Source organism: Cottoperca gobio, chromosome 10, assembly GCF_900634415.1.
Source record: "Cottoperca gobio chromosome 10, fCotGob3.1, whole genome shotgun sequence".
Taxonomy (NCBI): Eukaryota; Metazoa; Chordata; class Actinopteri; order Perciformes; family Bovichtidae; genus Cottoperca; species Cottoperca gobio.
In genome coordinates this window covers 8,295,024-8,307,383 of record NC_041364.1, presented here as the reverse complement: position 1 = coordinate 8,307,383, position 12,360 = coordinate 8,295,024, and the positions used below count along the sequence as shown (strand labels likewise).

Below are 12,360 nucleotides of genomic sequence, written 5' to 3'. Positions count from 1 at the left end.
AACTAAAAAAAAGACTAAAAGACTAGTATAAAGATTAGAAAAAAGAAATATCACAGATAAAAAGTGACACACAGTGGCTAATACATCTTAGTTAAGAGCAGTAGCATACTAACTACTACATACATAACTACATACTTAGCACTACTACAACAACTACCACTGAGGTGGATGGGAATGTCATTAGTTTTGAAGGTATTAGGTCATACATCCAAAATATTGGACAAAATTAAATGTTGGCCTGATGATGGTGCGAGTCAAGTTAAAAGTTAAGGGTTATTCCAAGATAAACATGGATATCTGCAATACATTTATTGGCAATCCATCTAATAGCTGTTAATTTTCTAGAACCATGCCACTTTGACACAAAATAGTCAAATGTACATAAACCATAGGTGCACATTTGTAAGGTACTGGGCAGTGCAACAGATTAGCTGAAGACAAATCTCAGACAAGGTCAAGGATTTACAGAGGTCAGAACACTCCCGCAGGAAAGAAGCTTTTTCTTAATGCAGATCCGTCCAGTCCAGATACTGAGTCCAAAGATTCCTCTCTACCTTAGGAAAAGCCAATTTGAGCTCAAAACACTGCACTTTTCCTAATATAATTAAGAAGAGGTGTTAAAGAGAACATGCTGTGTCCAGAGTCCTTTGGGAGAAAATTACAGTCTGAGTTTATTTCATTCATCACTTTTTTTCATAAAGGCTTAAAACTCAAGAGTAATTGTTTCTAAAAATAAAAGATCAAAACCAGTTATGAGTTTTTGGCTGTTGGAGGAGGCTTTTTGTCAAACTGAAAGGTCACTAATGCTCTTTAGATGAGTGTACGTGGTATCAGGTGATTTATAAGGTTGTCTCCACAACGAAGAAAACAACAACATTTGATACATTTGGCTGCAGAGCAGTCAATGAAAAGAGATAAAAGCACAGCCGAGTTTGGTTTTAAGGTCGAGCTGTGATTTTAAATTAGCCCCATAGACAGATTACTCATCTGGATTATGAAAAGAAACAATAATTTACTATCAGTGTTAAAATTACATACAGGATTTATGTTTATGTGTTACTCATAGTCACAGGAAATGTTACTGGCAAAATGTACCTATAGTATGAAAAGTGAAAGTCTGTTCTGCAGGACATATTATTACATTATTCACTTCTTAATAATGATGCAACATTGTTAATCCAAGGATTTTTAACCTGTGTGTCGACCAGATAATTAATGGTCTAGCAAAATGTTCTGCTACACACATTTGTATTCATGTTTATAGGCTTGGACAAAAATTATTATTTTTTTAATATTTGATCATTTCACCTATTTGGGCCATCTGAGAGTTTTAGGGCTGAAATCTCTCTTTGATGTTTGACTGATAATAACTAAGAAACATCTGAAATGTGTCAAGGGACCCAAACCAGTTTATTAGTAAGAGGTCACCAACCAAAACCGTTGAGAACCACTTGTTTTAATCATTAACAATGTATCATATTTTATAAATTTATAATAAAAAAATGTGAAATCTTAATCTGACTATTAACTAGTAGTTATAGCTGTCAGATATATGAAGTGAAGTAAAAAATAAAATATTTACTGGTGAGCCCCAGTAGTCGGATGGCTTAGGCAAATGAAAATAAAAGCTTTTTTTTATCGCATTCTGAAATGCAACATATAGTATTTTCCCAAAATGAAATTAGAGTGGTTAAATCTACAATATGAAAAATGGCGAACTAATTGTTTCCATTCGAGTTACATTGGAATTTAGTCATAGTTTCTTTCCTCAGATCTACCCAGTTTTGATAAATACCTTTTTGAAATTTGAAAAAGTAACCAACCAATAACTGCATTTTTACACATGTCAACAATTGAGTTCAGTCCTAATTGAAGGAATACAGCGGTCTCATTTTTACAGCCCCACAATTCAAGCAATCAGAAAGAATATATTAAAATCACAGCCCTATCTATGAACAAAATACACAGTCTTCATCCGAGAAACAATGTGAGAATTAAGAACTGATGGCTAACATTATGAAACCCCAAAAGTCTTCAATATTAAATTAATAGAAAAAGACTATTGTGAAATGATTTTATGAATAGAATAAGTTAAATATAATGGGGGGGAAGAAATGCAATATGACGTAAAAACGTCACTGGGATATTATAACATAATAATAATAGTAGTTAAAATAGTTATTTATTCAGTTAAAATTATTTATTTAATATTATGTTATAACATGTATTATTATTTATTATTAGTAACATTGTGGGGCTCATAAAACATAAACAAAAGAAGCTTACCAAAGCGGAGTCACATGACCTCGGACACCGGAAGTAGCTGTGGGTGTGTACATGCACCTAGCGTTATTAATTAACTCTCCTGCTGACGTTGGCTCACCAAACCGGATAAGTGAGAGCTGGACGACGAGTGAACGCAGGACATCCTTGCACGACAGCATTGAACTAGCTGGGTACAGTAAATGTTCTGTATCTGTTATATGTATGTTGCTAACAAGGCGTTTAGTGTGAACGTTACGAAGCTAGGAAGCTAACAGTTAGCTAACAGCTGGTTTGACTTCCAAAACTCCCTGATACAATGTTATGAAGTTATATAATGTTAATGCTAACTGTTCGGAAAGGATACTTAAAATATAACTGTTCAAACATGTCCGTGATGTTTAATCAAGAGTTGTTCAACCGTTGGAAGTTGTCAGTTGAGCTGCTCAACTTGTCTCACGAACAAGCTAACGCCATTTTATTTATGCTTTCAAATTACTTTAGCACTACAACTAAACCAGTATTTCCTTTTGGTGATTTAAAGTTTTTAGTTTAGTTTATTTGAGAGATGGGAGAGTGCACATTAATAAATACACACAGTAAAAACATGTCAGAATTAGCTAAAAAAAAAGAGAGGATATTTTCACCTGTAGTCCCAGGCCTGTCACAACAGGCTTCCTAAAACTAAAAGTCCATTTTAAGATTTAAAAAGAACACAGTTGTTAAAAGCAGTAGTGGCATACATTGTATATACATGTAGAGGACATATACAATAGATAGCAGCAGCAAAAAGAAAGTTCAGGATCCCCATTAGCTGATACAGAACATCAGCCACTTACCTGGGGTTCACACAAAACATGAATTAAGAGATAAGACACTTCCAGACAAAACAACCATATTACAATTGAAAAAGTATAACTAACAATATTTTATATCCACTTGTATATTATTATTATTATACATTAAATTCATAAGCACTGAACATGCATACAAAGTTCAATCTTACAACATATTTCTATACTTAACAACTAGAGTGTATTGTTTTATTTGGTTTCTGATAGATCTATACGTGTTTAGTTGTCTAGTGTGAAGTGGAATTGTATCTAACTCTTGAAACCTCCGATGACTGGCTAAAGACTAAAGGTGTAATCTCCTCTTATAGACCCCCTGTAGTGGCACGATTTAGAATTGGTTCTTGTGTTACTTACGGTAGGCTACTAGTGGCGGTGTCAAAAGAAAACACTCTTGGTGTACAGTAATTTACCTCCAGCTAAATAAAAGATAAAGTAAGCCAGTAAAGTGCACGTATACTCAGTAAATTCCGTCATCTCATTGTACATAGCAAGTTGTAGGTCACAATGCAGCTAACATAATGGATCAGAAGTTTATGTGTAATTCTGACCTAGCACTTGTGAAGTATTTTAGTCTTTAAGGTCATAAACACAACATTCATGTTACACATGACAGCCCTCGTATACATATAAATACACGCAGCAAGAAAATCCACCCAGATTAAATCAAGATGTAAAAGCCTTTTAAATAGTTTTAGTTTGTCAGACAGGTCATTCCATTATTTAGGTGCCCTAACAGCGAAATCTCTAATGCTTTAAAGGTAATAAGTAAAATCTTAAAATCAATTGTGTTGCGAACTTGTGGTGTAAAGAAATTTAAAAGAGGAATTTAATTATCTTTTCTTACTTTTTGTTGGTAGTCAAACTGGCACATTTTGTATAATTTGTAAACATAATGTGTGAATTGATTTCTGAATTATGCCCGTTAGAAGACTATTACAGAATTGAAGAGCAATTTTCAATATCTCCAAGATTATAAAAGAGGAATTGTAGGAGCCAATTAGCACTCCTGCTATAAGTAGGAACCAATGTTTGTTGACGGTGGTGTTCCGCCGGAAAGCAAACAGTTTTTGACTTAAGTGTAGAGGCTAAGCCAACGCTTTACGCCACTGGGGTTCTGCTTTGTTGCTCTAGTTGACGCACTTCTTGTTCTGCCTGCTGAAATAAAGATTCCGATTCCAAACATTTGCGATTGAACATTCAGTCCGTTTATTTCTTTTTCCATCAGCAAACATACCATGACATTTAGACACACAATGGGTTAGCCTGCGGGAGCAAACGCTACCTTCGCCAACTTGTATGTGTGCGCGTGTCTGTATGTGGTCTAAAAACGGTTTGCTTTCCGGCAGAACACCACCGTCAACAAACATTGGTTCCTACTTATAGCAGGAGTGCTTGTAATGTAAACTTTCTCTACAAACAAAACAAAGGCTGCAATCGAACACGATTATTTCTCAATTAATGTCAAATACTGGTGAAAAATGCCCATCAAAATTTCCCAAAGCTTCTTCAAATTGCTTGTTTTGTCCAAAATCCAAAGATATTCAACTTACTATCACACATAACAAAGAAAAGCAACATCACAATTGATAAGATGGAAATGTTTGGCATTTGAAAGAATGCCAAGATATGCATCGATTATGTCCAGATTATTCAAATTATCTTTTCAGCTCCAAGTAGGCTGAGTTGCATTTTCTAACGGCTACATTAATGCCTTTTCTCTCATCCAGTGTCGGCTTTCAAAATGTTGTCTGAAGGAGGTTCTTTCATGAAGGGGATGCTCATGGGAGGCGTCTTCTGCTTGGTGCTGTCGCTCCTGGGTACTTTCAGACCCGGCACGGAGTCCAGGACAGACGACCATCATCATCACCACGTCAAGGCCCCGAGTAAAGATGAGCTGACACGCCTCTCTGACAGTCACAGGCTGTTGTTGAGCAATCAAGTCCGGGTCTCTTGCGTCATCATGGTCCAGCCCAAGATTCTTCTTTATTGGGCAACTGCAGTAGACACTTGGAGCAAACACTGTGATAAGGCTGCATTCTACACCTCTGAGTCCTCAAAGGCACTCGAGGCCATAGACATGAATGAAAAAGATGACTGGGCGAGGTTATGTAAAGCTCTGAAGCATGCTTATGAGAACGCAGGAGACCTGCGCTGGTTCTTTGTGGCACAAGCGACCACGTTTGCCATCATCGAGAACCTCAAACACCTGTTGCTCACAAAGGATCCCACCGAGCCCTTCTACCTGGGCAACGCTATGAAGTCAGGGGAGCTTGAGTACGTGACGTATGATAGTGGCATCGTTCTAAGTTATGAAGCGTTGAAAAGGCTAGTGCATGTGTTCCAGGATGAAGACAAATGTCCAGAAAGAGGACGTGCCCTGTGGAAGCTGAGTGAGGAAAAGCAGCTGGCCGTGTGTCTCAAATATACGGGTGTGTTCGCAGAGAACGGAGAAGACTCGCACGGAAAGGGCCTGTTCAACAGCAGGAGTGTGAACAGCCTGATAACGGACAGCATGAAGGACAACCCCACTAACGTGGTGGAGGGCTGCTGCTCCGACATGGCGGTCACATTCAACGGGATGTCGCCGAATCAAATGCAGGTTATGATGTTTGGAGTTTACAGACTTCGTCCTTACGGCCACGACTTTCATGACTTGTTAGTATTTAACCCTCCGGAAGGTTCAGATAACGACTAGAGACTCATTCCTTCAAGATGGATGTGGCATTTGAAATGTTTTGCTTCTATGATGGCAAACCTAACTTGGGAGAAGATTTTCTTATTTTCTGTTTGTAAAAATGGGATTAACAATTTTATGTATATTTGTACCTTTTTGCACTTGGCACAATCAGCACCCCATTCTTTTGTGGTGTAAGTGAACAGAGTCGATGGGTGTGCCGTCCTTTTTAAATGAAGTATCGCTGGGACATTTCTCAAACTTGTGACATGAGGCTAGATTAGCTGGAAGTTTCTGTTGAAAATATTATATCTCAGTGTTGATTTCTGGGTAAAGTATATTCAGTAGGGCTGCACGATATTGGAAAAAACTGACACTACGATAAGAAAAATACAGGTATTTTCACCAAATGACGACAAAGTTTCTGTAGCCGACCACATTTTCCTTGTCTGTGTTTTTCTCCTGTTACTCGCATCCAGGAACCCTTAAATCGGAGTCAATTATTTTCTATCAAACAGACTTCTCTTGTAGATAAGTGATGGAAAAAAAGAGCCGTGTGAGTTTTTCTTTTTGTATCGAGCAGCAAAGAAGTTGTAGCATGACATCCTTTGAGTTAATTTGCCTTACTTACTTACTGCATCGACATTGCGCATGCACACATCGCAATGTCGATGCTGAAACGATATATTGTGCAGCCCTAATGTTCAGTTTATTTCTTTTGTCATGCGTTCAGAGACGCACAAACTAACTCTTTTTAGTGGATTTGTCTTTATTCTTCTGACGTTTTAAAAACACGTGTGTATCAGACCATTTAAAAAATGTGACTTGATCAATAAAAGTAAATACAATTTCATTTTAAACTTAATGTAGTTCTGTGGTGTTGAATGATCCAACGAGGGCTGTTAAAATGTGAGGATGAGAATGATGTTGGCTTTCCAGGTGTTGATCGTGTAAACCTTGTCGAACATACTGTGAATGATTTTTGGTAAAGGGAACTAGCTTTACTGTTAAAGGACTGCTTTGTTAAGCTTAACACATTTTATATACAACTGAATGTATTCTATTGGCAAGCGCCATTTATGTTCTTCCTTGACCACTATGTTGTATCTTGACACATAATGTATATTAATAATTTGCTGCTGTCGGGTAAGAAAATAATAAAAATATTGCAGTTCTCATTGGGCATCATTGTCATAGTCAGATAACAAAAGGTATATTTATCTTTTTGTATTACACAATACAGTTCAAAAGCATCACAAATCTCTAAAATTATCATTAAATTGAAACTACACCCCTATAAGTTTCAACAAAACATTTGAATTTCCACTTTTAAGATTCTTTGCCAGGAATACGTAACAAACTGCACCCGACTGTCAAGCATTACTCAATAAGGAGGAGCAGGATGACCGTTGTAAACATGTGCCATCCTGCCTTTCCTTCAGACATTATTTGTATATTCTCACATCCTGGTTGATGAGTAGACGGACTACATCATAACTCCAACTACATACTAAACTACTTGAAAACAAAGTAATCACAGGGTTTGTACGTGTGCTGGAAATCCTTGATAACACTTGAAAGTGCTTGGATTAATGATCTGTGCTTGAAACAGCTTGACGATGTAAAAACATCTGATTTAATGTGAGGAAGTGAAATAATTGATATGCTGTTTAACAGTATGTACGGTATATACATATGTAATTTACCACAGCTGTCAAGTGCTGGATAAGCTTTAAAAGGTGCTTGAATTTGACTTTGTCAATCAAAGTCAACCGTCACGCCGGCGTGATCAGATCACATGACCTGTTCAAACCGGCACTGCATAAAATCAACAGGCCGGCCAACATTGCCGATTGCTTCTGTCGAAACTACAGGCTTAACTACAGGCTTGAAACTCTCTGCCAGTCTTCGTTTCATGTAAATCAGGGGTGTCAAACTCATTTTAGTTCAGGGCCCACATGCAGCACAATTTGATCTCAAGTGGGCCGGACCAGTAAAATCACAGCATAATAACCTGTAAATAATGACAACTCCACATTTTTCCCTTTGTTTTAGTGCAAAAAAGTACAAGTACATTCTGAAAATGTTCAAATTTGATCTTTTTACAAAACATTATGAACAACCTGAAATTCCTTAAGAAGAAAAGGTGCAATTTCAACAATATTATGCCTCAGTTTATCATTTACACATGTGCATTTACAGATCACAGTGTATCCACAAAGGCACAAAACATTTCGTCACAGGTATCTGGAACAGTATTTTACTTTATGATAAAAACAACTAATTTTTACACTTTGCAAAGTCATCCCGTTGGCCGGATTGGACCCTCTGGCTGGCCGGTTTTGGCCCCCGGGCCGCATGTTTGACACCCCTGATGTAAATCGACCCAGTATGAGAAATGCAATGTGGCGGCCGTTACGTATTTTAAATCTTCGCCGTATTTTGTCATTTTACAAAGCGGAAAATAACGCTGGAGACTGTAGATCCTGCTCAACAGGTAGCATTTACCAGGGAGGGGGTGGGGCAATCGAGTAAATGGAGTGATGCGAAGCAAAAAAGAAGCGAAACGAGGCGATACGGAAATAGACGGAAAGAGACGAAGGGATTGAAGGAAAGTGACAGACAAACAATTGAGAGTTGAGAGATAGCTAGATAGATTTAGTATTGGTCCGAATACAAGATAAAACTGCACATGTTAGAGTGGCCTTTTATTGTGACCAGCCTAAGGATAAGGATATATATGATGCAATAATCATGCTGTCTAATCAGCATCTTGATATGCCACACCTGTGAGGTGGATGGATTACCTCAGCAAAGGAGAAGTGCTCACTAACACAGATTTAAACACATTTGTGAACAATATTTTAGAGAAATAGGCCTTTTGTGTATATAGAAAAAGTATTAGATCTTTGATTTCAGCTCATGAAAAATGGGAGCAAAAACAAAAGAGCTTGAGGGAATGAGAGGAAAACACCTCTGGATACACCTATTTGTTCATTAAATTTGTATTTAGGTTCATGCTACCTCAATCAAACTTTCACATTATCATGTATATATTTCCAGCTTTCAAAATGTTTCGTTGTGCATGTTTGTGTCACCCACAGTAAAAATAATATCATTTTGAAAATCTGTTTTTACATTTTTTGTGTGGTTTTGGGTCCAATATGTTCATATAGTATGTCAAAATGAACAAAATAACTATCAGGTTATATAGGTGAGGTTGTGCTGAAAACAAAAGATTGGCATGCTAAACATTTCTTAATGGGGTTTAGTAAAGCAGAATCAAAAGTATGCAAAAACGGCCAAATTCGCCCCGGATTCCAGAGGGTTAAGTAAATAATTTTACAAATTTGTCATGTCTACCATTTGATTCAATTCTAAAATCACAAGGCAATTAGGTGCACATCTTAAATAGGATCCAATGCAAAATACCAACAGATTAGGTTTAAAGCAAGATCTTTCTTTTATTTTTGCATAATGGAAAATAATTCAAAGCCTTCAGCAGGTTACACAGCTAAATCCTTAGGTGTAAACAGGTAACGTGCAGCTCAGACGAGCTGGGGGTGAGATGTGGAGGTGAAGGTGGGGGCGGGCGGTGCAGGTGTTGATGTCATCATTTGTACGTCTTCATGTGCCACAAGCCATCATTCAGATAGTGAACGTTCTCAATTCCAATTCCCTTGTTGACTTTCTCTCTGTTTGCACAAGACAGATTAAGATCAGGCATCATAAGAGCAGCAGCAGAAAGGATTTTATTTGTTTTGCTTCTGTAAAATGTAGGAAAAAAAAAATCTTACATGCTGTCTGCTGACATCTTCATAACACCAACACAAAGTGCAAGGGTTTTTCCCTCTGCCATTATAGCCTGCATCCACTTGTTAAAGACAAACTCGTACGTAAGTGACTTTTTATTGTGAATTTGGAAAAAATATTAAGACAATTTCAAACATATATCTTTCACATGCAGCATCATGTACACAAGGATACAACTACTGTGTCAGCAGCAGCTGGGTAGAGTTTAGCGCCTGGCGACGTCAGCCCGGGACACATGATGTTGGCTCCACTTAAGACGAATTTAATGGCCCCTTTGTCTACTTGCTGGTGTGGAAGAATGAAAGGATCTGTGAAAAGAGAAGTTCTAATCAATGCGAGATGATTCAAATATGACCATAAAGCAGAGACCAAGGGAGGTTAGTCTTGTAAAAGTAATAACCAAACCAAACCATTACAAAAATGTAAAACCCTTTGATTAATGGATTTGGCGCCTACACGTTTTGACCAACTCTTTTCTTCAGGTCAAAAATAACCTCTCTATTTCACTGTATCTTGATTTGTGAAGTGGGACTCCTCAGCCTACTAAAGGTATGTGTTCTCTATACAACCATAAAGCAGTTTGCATTAGAAAAACTTACATTTATGCAACAGTCTGAGGGTTGGGTAGAATGGTCCTTCTCTCTGCCTGAAGAAGAGCAATTCTCCATTCACTGTCAGGATTTCAATATGTTCATGGCTGTGGGAAGAATAGAAGAAATATTAAAAATGTATAGGAAAATCCACCATACTGAAAAACACTGCATGCAAGAAAATTGATGAGAAAAACGAAATTAATCATACCATCTCACTATTTTGACAGGGTCCTTTTTTGGCATTATGTGATTCAGCCATGTCTCAATGTCGGGGAACTGTTCCAAGAGCTGATTTTTGATGCCTTTGATCACTGATGTTTTCAGCTGGATACAGTTCGATACATTCTCCTTATCATCAAATCTGAAACAGTAAAGAGAAAATGCTTTTTGTATAAAATGATTTTAAAAGTACAAATAAAAGAAACTAGCTTTTGAGTCATGTCTATGATAAGGTATGAATCTGTTTTACAACAAACCTATTTTTGTACTTTTAATTTGCCAAGTGAGAACTAATATAATGTAGGCCTCAATATATCAAATACATACACTACTGGAGCACACTCATTCCACGTTATGGCCAATATTGGTAATAGACAGAGTTGCTATAGTTCTGATATGGCTTTTTCAAGCCAATGTCAACCAAGACCCACAATATGCAGATATTTTGGGAAGAGGATTCAATTATAGTCTTACAGAGGAAACAGCATGCTATTTATTTTTCAAAAAGATAGATACATAAATACATACATAAACAATTGTGCCTTATTTTAAATCTGATCCATTCAATGAAATGATTATTATTGTAATTCTCATTTTTATTTTAATACACTCTGAATAGGGAGATCGTTTAGAGAACTTTAAAGACAAGAAAGCTAACTTTAAACATTGTAAAACATATAATTATTGAAATACAGGGCCGTATTCCTTAGATAAAAAACGTGTATGAATTATATTTAGATCACACATTACTGACACTTTAAAATGTAAAACGTTCAGGCCCAGTCTACTGTTATAACAGAGGATCTCACAAATAATCATACTTCATGTCTGCTTGTCTCATTAATTGAATTTGAGCCTACAATAAATAAACTTGCTAATCAGTTAGCGTTAGCCACCTAGCTGTGGTTAGCTAACGTAACAACATGGAAATAATCACCAACGTACTTTTTAAACATCCTTGGTCGCTGTTACCGTTACCGCGTTCCTCAATTGTCACAAATCTTTTCCGGATTTACTGCACCAGATTGGGTATGGTAAACACGAGTAAATATTAGAATACAATATATATATGTCAAGTAATGTTTCTGCACTTCCACGCCTGTTCAGCAGTGGAGGGCCAGCAGTATGAGGGGTTGCGTCATTTTACGACAGTTGTTCGCGTTACACGGCAGGTCTCCTGTCACCAAGGTAATGAATTTCTTTTTTTATTAAACCTTTATTGAAGTTTGTAAAAAATTCTACACACACATAAATGGCATGGTAAAATATGAAATACTTATTTCTAGACAACAGACAATCATCACAAAAAAACTATAACACGTATAAAACAAAATATGGGAAATAAAAGTAGATAAAGGAACAGAAAAAGTAAAAAGTAAATTGAGAGGAGTCCTAGGAGTTCTCTGAAAGTTTCAGTTCCTTTATTAAGCATTCTCCTTCTCCCTTTATTTCAGTATTATAAAAATGATGACATTTTTAACTATTGATCTTACAAAGTGTGCAATAGCCATGTAACTAAACATCCACTTACTTATAAATTATATATTGTTAATTAACATGTACATAGTACCATCCATTACTGTCAAATATGAATCCTTGAAACTGTAGACATGTATACATATACTGGATGTACTCACCCACTTCATGTATATCCATTTAATATTTAATTATTTGCACTACTTGTATTTGTTTTGAATTTACACAATTTGACCTGTATATAGCCATTGTATGTGGTTTGTCGTTGTTGCTTTTTATTTACGTTTACAGACCTATCTTTTCGCCTACTTGTGTGAATATAATAGTTATATGTTAATTATTGATAATAATAAAAATAATATGTTTATATATACATATATGGTCTTTTTCTCTGTTATTACATTTTAGTTGTATTTATTTATAAGATAGTGAATATCAATGTCATATCTAATAACTAGGCAACTTCCTT

General features: G+C 36.5%; 2 protein-coding genes across 2 annotated transcripts; one reads left to right on the top strand and one right to left on the bottom strand.

Annotated features, from left to right (window-relative positions):
• The first annotated feature begins 2,306 nt into the window (after positions 1 to 2,306).
• Positions 2,307 to 6,968, top strand: c1galt1c1 (C1GALT1-specific chaperone 1). The gene is made up of 2 exons (XM_029442122.1): positions 2,307 to 2,456; positions 4,844 to 6,968. The coding sequence occupies exon 2, from the start codon at positions 4,858 to 4,860 to the stop codon at positions 5,809 to 5,811; it is 954 nt and encodes a 317-aa protein (XP_029297982.1). The 5' UTR covers positions 2,307 to 2,456; positions 4,844 to 4,857; the 3' UTR covers positions 5,812 to 6,968.
• Positions 6,969 to 9,229: 2,261 nt separating this feature from the next.
• mcts1 (MCTS1 re-initiation and release factor) lies at positions 9,230 to 11,579 on the bottom strand. The gene is made up of 6 exons (XM_029441602.1): positions 11,361 to 11,579; positions 10,405 to 10,557; positions 10,203 to 10,300; positions 9,778 to 9,911; positions 9,588 to 9,655; positions 9,230 to 9,485 (listed from the first exon to the last, which is right to left on the bottom strand). The coding sequence occupies exons 1-6, from the start codon at positions 11,369 to 11,371 to the stop codon at positions 9,404 to 9,406; spliced, it is 546 nt and encodes a 181-aa protein (XP_029297462.1). The 5' UTR covers positions 11,372 to 11,579; the 3' UTR covers positions 9,230 to 9,403.
• Positions 11,580 to 12,360: the final 781 nt, after the last annotated feature.